The sequence below is a fragment of the Coturnix japonica genome, chromosome Z (genome assembly GCF_001577835.2).
Source record: "Coturnix japonica isolate 7356 chromosome Z, Coturnix japonica 2.1, whole genome shotgun sequence".
In the NCBI taxonomy this organism is placed as follows: Eukaryota; Metazoa; Chordata; class Aves; order Galliformes; family Phasianidae; genus Coturnix; species Coturnix japonica.
Genome location: NC_029547.1, coordinates 9,357,944 through 9,372,418, shown reverse-complemented (window position 1 = coordinate 9,372,418; position 14,475 = coordinate 9,357,944). Strand labels below are relative to the sequence as shown.

The following is a 14,475-nucleotide window of genomic DNA, read 5'->3' as shown; positions in this document are numbered from 1 at the left end:
GCTCTTGAGCTCTTCTTTATATTGCAGCAGTTTTCTTTCTTTTCCAGAACCTCTGCCAAACACTCTGGTGCTCAGTGAAAGGCTCCTGCCGCTCTAAACTGGATGCTGCTGCGGATGGAACTCGGTGTGGAGAAAACAAGGTGTGAGGTTTGGTGCCTGCAAAATGTTTGCAGAAAAACCATGAGAATCTCTGCTATTGTTTAACTGTAAAAGAGAGGCACCCTTTGATATCTGCTTTTCAATTTCCACTGAAGTTGTCAATCTTCAGGAACTGAAGTAGCAAGCAGTTAATGTAACATTTTTCTGTGCTGTAATAGTCTTGTTTGTCATTTCTCTTCTCTCTTCAGTGGTGCTTCTCTGGTGAGTGCATTACAGTGGGCAAAACTCCAGAAGCAATCCATGGTGGATGGGGTGCTTGGTCATCCTGGTCCCATTGCACAAGGACCTGTGGGGCAGGAGTTCAGAGTGCAGAGAGACCATGTGATAACCCAGAGTAAGCTGAGTACACAATCTTTTATGCCTTTTATTCAAGATCTTCGTGGTACTTAGGACGTAGGAGACATTTTTGTGTGCCTCTGGTTTACCATTGGGTACCCCAAGTTAAGCATACTTGTGTGAAATTCACTTGGCTCACCTTATAAAATCATTGTATCACTCTTTAATCCTTACCTTCCATAAAGCTTACTTCTGCAGAAAATAGAAGAAAAATAAACAAATAAATAAATAAAAATCCTGTTATTTTGCATGCAGGCTTTGCATAAATGCTATAAATGTTGATTTAATAGCACTGTCATGAATAAATAAATATTCATACAAAGAATGGGAACAATAGGAAGCATTTTGTTCCTGAGGGGAATCAAGGACTTGCCTTTCATGTTTTTAGTTAGTCATCAGCTTTGTTTTCTTCTTTATATACATGAACTGATAGGTACAGAATGTGATGGGCAGAGTTTTCTAATACATACTTGAGTTCATGAGGACCCTACATCTAATTTTGAAGAATCACTCAATCTTTCTGGAAGATCTATCAAACAGTGTGGAAAATACAGTGTTTTACAGAAGATTGTTTGATAAGGCAATTTTGTCATAAGCTTAGCTGGGCAGTGTACGAGCACTTCTTCCTTCTTGTACCAAGATACAGGGTATCTCTAAAACCTCATACTTCATACTGGTATGTTCAAGTGTTTGAATGTGTGAAAGGTGTGTTTATCCTATAAAGGTTTCTGATTCACTTTGTTATCTCACTGGAGCCTGAAAGCCACTGCTTGTTTGAAACTACTTTTCTCTCAATATCACATCCCAGTCTCAATGTTCTTTTTGCAGACCACAGTTTGGAGGAGACTACTGCACCGGAGAAAGGAAACGCTATCGCATGTGTAACATCAGCCCCTGTCGGAAAGGCTTGCCAACTTTTCGCCAGATGCAATGCACTGAGTTTGACACAGTTCCGTACCAAAATGAGTTTTACCACTGGGTGCCAGTTTATAACACAGGTACTAAGTTGTGAATTTTAAAATTTCTGGTATAGTTTTACAGATCTATGGGAAGCATCTATTTAGGTTCAAAAGTTCCTGAATTAAAAGTCTTCATAGTACTTGGGAAAATTATCTCTTGCTTTGTAACATCTTGTTACTAAGTATAGGGGCAATAGTTAGTACCATGAAGCCTAAATCTGGTTTATGCGGAAATTTAAGGAGCTAACAGAAGCAGCTATCTGTGTAATTTGTTTTTAAAGAAAAAATGAAGCTCAAAATTCAACTTGTAATTTTGAAGTGGTCAGCCAGTTGGACTTGATCTTTTTAAGTCTCTCACAATTGTTTTTATTCTATTCTACTCTAGCCTAGTCTAGTTTGGCCTGGTCTGATCTTTTTCCTTCTCTTTTGTGGATTTTACTTGTCGTACTCCAGAGTTTTGAATTGGTGTGAAAGTCTGTTATTGCTACTGCGGCTACTCCAGAGTGGGCAGTTTCTTCTGTATTTTCAAGGCTTTTGTTTGCCATTAAACTAATGTCATCCAATTTTAAAGAATTTTCATAGCATTCTGTTCCAACATTAATCATGCTTCCAAGAAGGTTTTGGTTTATGTTTTACTATTAGACATCTTCAATTATCTCATCCTATATGTGTGATATAAGGGTGAAAGAAAATGTTTCGAAGATTTCCCAAACCCTGAGTAATATAACAGTTTTTGTGTGAAAACGTTTAGTTGAGATGGAAACCTGATTTAGAAATCTTTTAGATGCTGGTAATTTTTGTGTTCCCTCATCCTTCTAGAAAAAGGGTAAATGGTGAATGAACCCTTGCATCTTTGATTTCATAGTTTCAATAACCGTATTCTAGTCACTGTCACTTAATTAAACACTGCTTTTATGTCCTACAATATTGTGTAAATTGTACCCTTATAAAAGAACAAAGATTTCCCTGTGAAGAGCTCAGTATGCCACATGTAGTTTTAACAAGCAAACAGGAAGAAAAGGAGTGAATGATACTTTGCTGTTACCTAGACTAATTATATTTGAGGTTATAAATACTTGGAGATTTTTCCTCCTGTTTAAAATGAGTTTTAGCCTCCTAGGGGCTTGCACAGATTTACTTTAGATTAACTGTGGAGCACAGACACCCATCTGCTCACACTAGAGTACGTAGTACCCCTGAGAGGCTCGATATGAAGAGAACATTAAGGTTCAAATGTGGCTAAAGCATACAGTGGCTCTGGTCAGGGTATTTTCTGAATTGCTTGATTCAGGTCCCTGCATTGCTTTATGCAGAATTTGGTACTAAACAACTTCTCTGGCCATCATGCTCAGCCCACATCTATTTATTTCCTACCTTTTCACAAATAACATTTATCTGAACATGATAGCTACCTGGGATTTAAAGTCAGTGTAGTCAGTTTGAGTTTCATGCTGAAGTGATAAAAGTAATTATGTAAACAACTTTCTGTTCTCAGTCAGTGCTAGGATCAGCTCATGTGCTGGCAGATAGGAGCTAAAGTAGCTGAAGTACTGAAAATCTCATACTTCTTCCAAAACATGCCTGTGTGTCAAATAAGATCTGTACTGATACTCACAGGGTCTCAGCTAACAGTGCAAGTTGTTATTTCTGCTGCCATTGGAGCACCAAGTTAGGTTAGTGTGATAAAATACCTTTCGTTTTACATGTTTTGTCTGTCTGATGATTGTATTTTCTAATTTTCTTTGTTTTGGATTTCCTTATCCAATTCAGACTTCCCGCAAGCACACACTGGCAGGGGGTTCAGAATTGGAGACCCACTTCTTTTATTCCTAGTGATAGAGAGGAAAAAAAATATTGAGGCCTTATCATCTCCCAGCAGTCATATTATTCACATCCTTCTCTGTCACATTAAAGTGACCCTTCCAGCACACATACTCCAGTGATTCAGCTAAGAGAGAAACATTCACATTCTGTATTTCTACTCTGAGCAGGGACTGTGCTCTTTTCTGGTTATCTTCATGTTGTTCTGTTTATACTCTGTGAATATGACTTCTATTCTGATATACACAGGGGAAAAAAAAAAAAAAAAAAAAAAAGTAATAATCCTGAATTTTAGGATTTTTAATCAGCTTTGCAGTCTTGCTACCTTAGCCCTGTTCTGATTACAACTAAGTCAATGGCTACTAAAGAGAACCCTTACGCTTGGGATTCCATTATATCTGATACTATTCTATGGCTGATCCTGTCCCACTTCAAAACAGCATGATGTTCTTGATGCAGGATGTGAGCAGTGTGCATAAAAGAAAAGATACAATTTTTCTGGGCTGCTGAGCATTGAAGGCACCTCAGCTAATATGTTATGTCCAACTAGAGCCATTGCATTTCCAGAATGACAGTCATGGTTTAAAGGAAAAAGTCTTAAAAAATCAAGTGTTGCTTTAGAAAAGAGATTGAATTAAATATGAGCTATTTAAAAAGACTTTCAAAAGGTGTACCACATGGAGTTGGAGGCCAAAAAGCCCCTTTTAACTGAGTTTGAAAAGCAAGACGCTGTGGTCTTATTAGTTCAGTGTAAATGTAACTCTTCTACTTTCACTCTTGAGTATGACATCAAGTTTCATGTAATTGTACTTCGTAATGCAGTTCTGACGCCCTCAGCTCAGGTAGTATAGAGAGAACTAGAGTGTAGTTCTACACGCTACACTCAGGTTCTCTCTATACTAGAGAGCAGCTCTTCGTGCCTGCGAAAGTCAGAACAAGCAGTAGCAACCAGAGTAGTAAATATAATCTTGAGAATACACATAGAGTTCTTTATTTCTGGCTACCTAGAGGGTTGGGGGAATTAGTATTATAATTATTATAATTTAAATACAGTCTAGACTGGAGCAGAAAAAAGTGGCTTCAATCCTATGTGGGGAGGAATGGGTAAACCTAGGTTAAAACTGACATGGTTCTACCCAGGTGTTCATTACTGAGTGTTTAACAGTTGGATCAAGTATTTCATGTTTATGTTCAATTGTAAGATTTGATGTGTATTTTGGCTTAAAAACTTCCTAAAATGTAACAACCTTTTTAAAGTCTCATCATGAGTTAATCAAATTTGCTGAAGTGACAGAAACTAAACCAGCTGCTTTGAAGATTTCCATCTGAGCAACCCTGATGCTTGCACTGATCTCAGTTTAGTCTTATATATACTTAGACCATCATTGCAACTGGGCTGTGCCAGCACATTTTTTTAAACTGACTGATTTCTAAAATGGAATTGGGTATCATTCTGCTTGTTATGCCAACATACAGCTTGGGAGGAGATACAGATATCAGAGTAATACTTCACGTATTTTATTCTGAACAGTGTAAAACTGAAGTGGCTTTATGTAAAATCTGTGTCTGGATGAATTTTGAGTGGGTCATGGGCTAACTGGAAGTCTTTTGACAGACTGACTACTGTGCTTTGCTGTTAAAAAATGGTGCACTGAGGAGGTAAACAAGGTGGAGCAAACTTTAGAGCATGAAAGAGATCAAACTAGAAAGAAAAACGACTGCTTCAGATAAAAGTAAAATAAATGTGACAGATGTTTTGTCTAACAGTTTTTGCAGAGGGGCTGAGGGCTGATAAGGTTTACAAACTTGATGTTCTTGCCTGAGACTTATAGCTCCATCTCTGCTGATATTCTTGAACATGACTCGTTATCAACTTGATTTCCTCCAGTTTCATAACCTTAGTCCATGTGTTTCTTCTGCCACTAATTCTTCTATTGCCCTTTCTTTACAAAAGCATCCTAATTTGAGATGACACAAACATGTCACTCTTGTCAGGGTTTAGGCACCATTTTAGCTCTACCGACAAGTGGAAAAACACAAAGCTCACTCCTCATTAAGGTTTTGATTTTCCTGGTGGATCCTCTTTTTTAGTTTCTGGGTCCCAGTTCTACAGAAATGCTGTTTACATAAATGTGATTAATAATTAGAACTAAGACTGTGCAGGAGTCAGTGCTGGCATTGCAAGCACCCTGGAGCCAGGTGCTGCTCCCAGTTTCGTGCACAGCATGGTGCTGTGTGTATATTGGTGCTGTACAAATCAGAGGTATAAAAGTGAATTTCCCCCTTCAAAAGCATAAATCCTTTCAAAGGAAATGATTTGGTTTCTTTGCATTAGCCAAAAATTGAATTTTTCTCATTACTTGAAACTCCTTCAATTTTGAATGCAGTTCTTTGTATGACAAAAGCAAGATCAAGAAAGGAGGAAAGGGAAACAGTAATTCATCACCCAGGATATCCATCTATAGTTACCCTGTATGGCTTTCAGAGCAGGGAAGTGAGCAGCTTTTGTTGGCTGTTGATGAAGCTGCGACTCTGTAGAGGTTCCTTTGTAGCACCCAGAGAGATTTTATTAAAATGGCTCCAAATCGGTCTGATAAAGTTCCCAAAGCTGACATCTTCAACACCTATGGCTTTGCTGTGCAAAGGATTTCATTTTGCTGAGAATGAACAAATTGCTGTAGGTTCAACCTAAGGCCATTACTTCTCATCCAGACACACCTGGGAAAAGAGGTCAACCCCCACCTCACCACAGTCTCCTTTCAGGCAGTTGCAGAGAGTAGTAAGGTCTCCCTTGAGCCTTCTCTGAACAGTCCCAGTTCCCTTAGCCTCTGCCCATAAAACTTCACAGTTTCTCTGTCTTTCTTTGGACTCTTGTTGTTCTCCATTGTTTTTATTTGGCTCTACTAAATCCATGCACAGATTAGAATTAATCTGGGATGCTGTGGAAAATCTTGTTTTAGAAACCCACAGATTGCTTTTGCTGCAGTTTTTCCATTCGTGCATCTATGCAAGAACAGCCCGGATCTGTCAGATGTACCAACATTATCTCTATTTCATAAATTGACAAGCAGGAAAAAAAGTGGAGTGGTTGGAATAATGTAGTAACTGCCAGCAAATGTCTGAAAATAAGCAGTGATATGTCCCTTGACTGAAGCAGTCATTTCCTTAGTGGCAGAACTGATCAGGAGTTGTAAAATATACCTGAAATCACTCAGTCATCAGGTTATGAAAAGCAGTTGCTTATCTCTCATAGTCTTACTCCTTTCCCCTCTTTTCCCCTTTTCCCTTTTCCTCTTTTCCCTCACTGATGACAGCTGGCTTTGCTGGTCTCCTGTCCCTTTCTACTTTGCAATTGAAGACCTTGTTATTGCTTGACTCACTTGGGTGTTAGTATGTCAGCAAGAGAATTTGTGGAGGTGTGAGGACATTGGGCTCCAGCTGTTCTCTGTACTAGTTGCATCTATCAGTCCTCTTACACTCTGTTAGCAATGGTATTGTGGCTTTGTTAATTGCTTCTAATTATGCCATTACTTGTCATTAAATGCCAGAGGAAGTGGGTAGATGGTAGAATGAAGACACACCGTTATTCCGTGTACACTGCATGTCAATGTCCTGCTGAAATATTTTCTGAGGAATTATTTCATTTTCCTTTCAGCTAACCCCTGCGAGCTCCACTGTCGCCCAATAGATCGCCATTTTTCAGAGAAGATGTTGGATGCAGTCACTGATGGTACACCCTGCTTTGAAGGAAGGCACAGCCGAGATATCTGTATTAATGGCATGTGTAAGGTATTGGGTATGTTTGCATGTTTCTTTCTCTACATTTTTTATATAGTTAAGGGGAAAAAATAATGCTTTTAGGTTTTGTTTTGTTGGAAGATCCATGTGAAACACTTGATTGCATTTTTAATGCTCATGGAAATAAATCCACAGAAATAGCTTTTCTATGTAGACATTAGAGTTATTTCTACCATTTTTAGCAAGTCCATTAGCCTAATTTCTTCTGGCACCTTCGAATGCAACCTTTCTTCCTGTATTTTAAGAAAGCCTGTTTGATTCTGGTGATTTTCATGGACTATAGCTTTGGTGTTACAACTGGTATCTCCGCTGCATGGTTTGGTTTTGAAAATTCAGTTCAGTATTTCACACTAAATAACAGTTGTGAGCTGGCTTGCAGTAGGACCAGGCGCTTGCTCTTGAAAATAATAAAAATAATTTCCCTTTACAACAGTAAATTGAATAATGTGGTAAAAGTAGTTAACTGGCAAACACACAGTAGGTAGTTCAGTAATTTTCTGTTTCTTGAAGAATAAATGTAAGGTTCTCTGCATGTTCTGCACATTAGTAGCTACTGAGCTTCAGGGAAGAGCAACAAAAAATTTGTTATAAGTTTTCCTTGCAGGACATGCATTTCTGAGAGGGAGTTACTGAGATTCTGTTCAAATTCACAGTGAAGAGTTTCCATTCAGCTTTGCTGAATGGCTCTTTTAACTATGGTGGTGAAAGTGTTGACTGGCAGTGAGCCAGCTGGAAACAAAGACTAATATACTGAAGTATGTAAATGTTGCATATTGTACTGGTGTTTTTGAACCTCACTAAGGAGACAGAATGCACTAAACTCAGAAGGCTGGCCTTGTGTTGTTATGGTTTTGTTTTCTGGTTTCCACACCAAATAGATCGGGGTACCTATGGCTTGTCATAGCTTCCATATGTTTTCTGTATTTAACCTTGCCTGTGACAATTCAACTTTATAGCTATATCAGAAATAACATAATGGTAGATCAGAGTTCAAAGGACAAGTTATTTTAGCTGCAGCTTCTACATACCAGATATACTAGTTCTTAGGGCTCAAGGTGTCTCTGAAAAGTTTCCTCCAAAGCACAGCCCCTACCATAAATATGGTTTTGTCAGCCTTTCACATGTCATCTACTGCATCAGATTTAATTGGAGTCAGAATCATGGAGTGAACAATATCATCATGCAGCTGCCACATGATACCCAGTGATGAATAGGTTACCCAAATAGCTCTTATTTCTGAAAGATAGTGTTTTTATCTGCAGTAGGAGCACTGCATAACACTTGAGGAGAAGCATTTTGAAGTACCTCTTAATATAATTCATTGATATTTTAATCCAGCTAGCTAAACACAGTACCTATATTATAGACCATGGTGAGCAAATCAAGAAATGCACTTAAGAGTATTAGTCTGGTATATAATTCTTGCACTCCAATAACAACAGGTTTATAATAATGCGGAAACATTAAGAAACATTAACAGCAGTGTCTCATAATGTTTTCAAGTCTACATCTCGTAAAAGTGCATCACATATTTTTCTATTAAAATAATGCTTGGTTTGCAAAGCAGCTGTTATTTAAGAAGGAAGTTCAAACTCTTTGTAATGGCTATGTAAAAACAAAAGATAGGTAGACTCATATTCAACCTATAACTTAAATCTCCTAAATTCAGCTGATTATAATCTGATTTCACAGATAGCCATGGTTTTGCTCAGAATGGATAGTTAAATTGTTCTTACCTAGATGACTAAATGTGGATTGAGGTGCCTCTTTTTAACTGAGGTTTACTGAATGCTTGCCTAATGAACTTGGCATTTATATTATTTGTATCTTCAAGTGAAAAGTAAGTACAGACACCAGTGCTGATTCTCTTGGTCCCTGCAATTTGTCCAGTATATAAAGCCAAATTTTTCAGCTAGCACTGCTTGTGCCGCAGTGTGCAAGGAAGCCTTACCTGTTAGATATTGGTATGATATTTCTTTAGAGCTTGCCTTGTTGGTTCAAAGACAAACTGGAATTGGTACCTCACTGGAGGACATGGCAAATTAGACAGTGGGACTCTCTGACCAATAACAGAAGAGGAACTCCCTAAATATGTAAAGCTGTTAACACTCAGCATTGGAACCAGTGACAGCAAAGAGGTGTCTTCAAAGTTACATGCATGAGGCTGCCACCAGGCTTTGTTTCCAGGTGATGCTAATAAGGAGAAGAGATTCCTCTTAACTCTTTTATTCTGTTTGCATCTGTCTTGGCTTTTCTTCTTGGACTATCTTCAGTCACAATGTCAAACTCACAGTTTTGAATGGAGACAGTCAGCCAGATCAGCTGGAAATGTTACATAACATCAAAATATATTGTGGCTAGTTTGCAATTTAACCATATTTCTCTACCCTTATCCTTTGGGTACCGTTTCTTTTTTCCTTCATTTAGAAGACATTTAAAAAACATATCGTATCTCCCTCTGCTTTAAATTACTTACCACAAGCTGACTCTAATTCTTATTAGAACACTTGATTGCTCCAATAGGGTTAATAAGAAAGATACTGCCACAGTGGTATGTATGTTGAACATTGTGCATGCATGAGTTTACCAGACTGAGGATTTTTGTTAAATATGCCATGGCATTATCTGGAAGTGAAAGCTTAGATGGTACATGCACTGAGATAGTGCAGACACTGACAGTGAAGGACCTGGCAACTCTGCTGTTTATAACAGGCATTCATCTGCTGCACAGAATTTTAATAGGCTTAAATGACCTTCAGTCATGCAAAACCTTGAGTTGTTCTCTATAGTAATGCACAATTTTTATGTTCAGAGATTAACATTGTATTGGAGAAGTACACAGCATCATAGCAGGGAGAAATGTGTTTGTACTTTGTTTTTCCTTTTTTCTTGTTAAAAAGCAGATTACTTTTTTTTTCTTTTACTTTTTTTTTCTCATAGTACTTGTACTGCCACTCATTATGGTTCAATCTTTTCCTCCCACTGCTAGCCCAACAGGATATTGTTTCAGCCACATCTAGACAAATTATAAGTGAAATAAGCACATCAATGCATATCTCTATTTATGGTAATGTCTTGGCCAACATGGCATTATTGTGATTTCTCAGTTTGGAGGCTAGTGTGGAAGACAAGTAGAAGAAAGAGCTTTGAAGCATAATGTAGCATTCATGTAACTTTGATATCCTGGCAATAGGTCCAGTACATACCCCTTAGTGACAGCAAGGGCTCCACAGCCAATCTGATGCAAAAATTTCTCCCAATGGAAGTGGCAAGAGGAAAATGCCTCTGGCTGTTTTCCTTTTAGTTAGCATGCAGCAGGAAATAAATTACTTTTCCTTCCTGTAACATGGCCAAGGCAATTCAGGTTACTATTTTTGCCTCCACATTGTGTGGTAGGACCAGTAATAAAGCTAGTCTCAGGTGTGTTAGAAAAGCACTTGACAAATAGGGCAATTACGAAGGGCACAGAAAATGATGCTGATTTGCAACACACATGATACGGCACACAATGGTTTCTTGTTAGCACAGCACGTTCAACTGGCAGAGGGTGCACAAGAACTTGTATGCAATAGATTCAGAATCTAATTGCTACTGTTTTTGTTGTGTTGTTGCTTTTTTTTTCTTTTCTTGTTTTAATAACCTGCATGTAGTCTCCAGATCTATTTTAACAGTCAATTTGGCAGAAATGTTAGGCTTGTTATTTAAGGCAGTTTTAGAAAATATTGCTACTGCATAGTTAGGATAGAAGATTAGGGAAAGCAAATAAAAGGGAGGAGGACGCATTTAGAAGTAAATCTAATGAATAACAAAAATAATGTGTTATTCACTGGAGTGGCAAGGTGGAAATTAAAGTTCACGTAAATGTGTTCCTAATGAAAGACATCTGGAGCTGTTTACTCAAAAATGTACACGTTGTGAAGGTCATTAATAGCCTTGTCAGAAGGTGACCTTCTGCTAGATATGGGGTCACTGCACCAACACCATCATTCTTTTAGCTCGGGAGTAAAACAAAAGTTTGATTAACTCTTGCAGAGCTGTCCAGATGCTTCACTCTTTGGGACCTCTGCAGCATATCCTTTCTTTGCTTATATGGTGTGGTGATGTCTGCTACAAACTGTTTCAAATGTCAGAGGAAAATCAAAATAAAAGTATCTATGTCTGGAAGGGACAAAGGGATTCCTTTCATGTTACAACATCATATTTTGATGCCGTTAATGTGTTGCTAAGGGAAATGTATAGCAATGTGTGAAAGATCTGAACTGACACAGAATGAAGCCTGTGCAGAGACACTAATTGGTACCCTGAAGGCAGGAAAGTGATCGTATTGTGCTGTATTGTGGAGCTTCTATTGGACATGGCCACCAGTGCCAGTAGAGTAGCTGAGGACTGATTTGTTAAGTCTTGGAGATTTTCTGACTAAATGGTACTCAAAAGAAATATATGTTCAATGATTTCAGAATGTCTGACTGATAGCTCACACTGGATAAACTGTCACTAGGTGTAAATACTCAAGCAAGCATGAGCAGCCAACAAAAGGTGAACAGAAACCATATTAAGAATATGCATTTTCTACCAGCAAATGCTTATTTGACAAAAACATTAAAAATTGAAAGCACTTTTTTCCGTTTTCCTTTCCAGAAGTTTGAGTAAGAAGCTCTAAAACAGTTCTTAGTACTGCCTAGTAGCAAAACATGCAGTGTTGGAGTTCAATCTCTGTATTTTTCATTTGCATAGTTAAAAATATATGTTTTGTCCACTTGAAACATTTTCTCCTCTACTTTCTGGTTAACAGTAAATGTGTGCATAGAACAGAAAATGAACTTCAACTTGCAGGACTCCCCAGAGTGGCTTGTTACTGCTTCAGTCCAGTGATAAAACTGATTGCACTGACTTTACTAACTTATTATAGACTGTTAATAAATGTGCAGACAGTACAGTAGATACACTGAAGTGTGCATCTTGGGATGAAAGATAGCCATCTATCTATCTCTTTACATTCTCAAGAAGTGCTAAGAATAAATTGTATTGCATTCTTAGCTAACAAGTGTAGGTCTGTGCTCTTCACCAGATAAAGAATCATTCTGCACTCATTACAGTGTTGTCTGAGAAATTTGAGTACCTCATTAGAGTAATACATTCTATGATTTAATCCATCCTTGGTTGAGTAGCGACATGCTTGGAAGTAAAAACTGAGTCATGAACCTTCTCAGCATGTATTTATCTCTGTAACATTCTGTACTCCTCATAAATGTGGTCCTTAGTGCTGAGATATATCTGTGAAAGACACATCACTAACGGAGAATAAACTTTCCCTCTTTTTTAAAGTGCCCTTCTGTGAATCAAGAGAGAACATCTTGGCACATCCAGTGTTTTTCATAGCAGGCATCAAAGGTGCTGATGAAGTGCTGTTATTATAGTGACAGATGATTCTTTTTTGAAACTTCTTTAAAAATGTGAGTGATAATATTATTATATAAAGTGGCATCATTAACTCGAGGCCTTTCCTGGGAGCTCCCTGTAGCTGTTCATTAAATCAATGGTGCACAGAGTAAAAGCTCAGGTGTTTCTTCCCCTCAAACTGACAGGAAAAAACAGTAGAGTATGAAGAAGGCTTTGTACCTAGATTAATAGGTATGCTTTCCTGTCAAAAGCTTGTGGAAGATTACAAGCGCTGATGTACTGAAGGTAAAAGGGGATTAGAATCAAAAGAAGGAATACTGAGATCTTCATACATCAAGGGGATATTAGAGAAGTTGGCATGTTTTGCACCTGAAAGTTTATTTTGACAAAAATCAGTAAAGAAGAACTTTTAACTACTGCCATATCTCTTAAGGCTGTTCGTCTAAATCATACAGCATAGAATCCTATCATAGCAGCCGGCTATGGTAGGATTCCAGATGTCTCAGACACTGTTGACAGCCACAAAGTGTTAGACACAAGTAGGCTCTGGTTGTGTTCTGCAAGTTTAGCTTTCTGTCATGATAGCACAAAGCACTGTGGAGTTTCTCTGATAAAAACAAATGAACAACGATGCATACAAACAAACAAATGCTTACTAGAAATGAATTTAGGATCTGTGAAGTTCAAATACTGTACTGAGACTGAATCTGAGGTTGTAACACAGCAGAGGATAGCAGCACTTCAGTCACTTGTACAAGTGACAGTATTCATGCACAAAAGGGAGCAAGTTGTCAGGTAAATGATTCTCTTATCCCAGTGTGCCAACCAGCTATGTCCTTTGGGGTGGTGATGTGCCCAAGAGCTGACTAGAACTGCCTCTCTAACTACTTCTCTCTAAGCTAAATAGGTTTTTATTGACATGCTTAATAAATCAAGAAATGTAACATCTAAAGGATTTAAGCTAAGCACCAACACATGTAATAATTTGAAAGTAAGACTGGAACTAGAATATGGAAAGGAGGGGGCAGAGAATGTAGTGGTGTGAGTGTTGATGCACTTTAGTGTGGTTTGAAAACAACTCCATTTCCCCTCAAAATTTACTCTGAATTTTTGAGAAAAGGGTTTTTTTTTTGGTTGTTGTTGTTTTTAATGATTACCCAGATGTTATTTTCAAGGTGGAGAAATATATATATACATGTATATATATTGTTCCACCTTGAAATACTGATATATATATATATATATCAGTAAGTAGTGTTTATTATGTGTGACTGAATAATTCAGCTCCGGGAGAAACAGATCAAATGCAGCACGCTCCTTAGGTGACAAATAGATAAGGTGGAGCACTGCCAAATATGCACTATCTGCATGAGAGTATATTACAGCTGAATCCATACTGATACACACAGCAAGCATGGAACGGTGCAATTGGAGTTTCATTTGGTTGGGAAGCTGCAGCCAGCTCCTCAGTAATGATAAGCTCTTGTACAAAGTGATGTCAATATACTTCAGAATTCTTTAATATTCATTTGTGACAAAATTAGCTGAAATGCAGATATGATTTAAAGAGATTTATGGTACCAAGGAGCTCAGGAGTGCTGTTATGCATATACCGCTTATTCTGAAAAGCAGTAGTCTAAAAAGTGCAGAGCTTAACAGTACTTAATAGTCTAGCTTTTGTTTTATGCTGTATGCTTTTAAAAGTTTCTAAAGTTGGCTGCTTAGTCTTGAATCTATTTATTTTGGGATTCTTTTCCTGCTGTATTTTTGTAGTATTGTATTAGCACAAAGCCTGCAAGAAAGTTTAGGGCTTGATTGCCCTTCGCCAGCTGAGCTCTGTTTAGAGAAAGAAAGAGAAGCTTCACAGAACTCCAAACCATTACATTTACCTCCAGGTTAATTCAGATGGTGAAAGGTTTTTTCTGCTTTATACATGGGCAGGAACCTGACTCTTCAGTTTAACCCATACTGCACTCTGATTTCTCACCTAGGACATATGCTG

The 14,475-nt window shown here is 38.0% G+C and overlaps 1 protein-coding gene across 1 annotated transcript in view; it reads left to right on the top strand.

The window, feature by feature from the left end:
• Positions 1-14,475, top strand: part of ADAMTS12 (ADAM metallopeptidase with thrombospondin type 1 motif 12) — a 149,001-nt gene that overhangs the window by 94,471 nt on the left and 40,055 nt on the right. The window contains exons 10-13 of the mRNA XM_015848413.2: positions 48-140; positions 348-493; positions 1,324-1,493; positions 6,931-7,064. Of these exons, the coding sequence (XP_015703899.1) occupies positions 48-140; positions 348-493; positions 1,324-1,493; positions 6,931-7,064 (543 nt within the window). The remainder of the gene's footprint in view (positions 1-47; positions 141-347; positions 494-1,323; positions 1,494-6,930; positions 7,065-14,475) is intronic.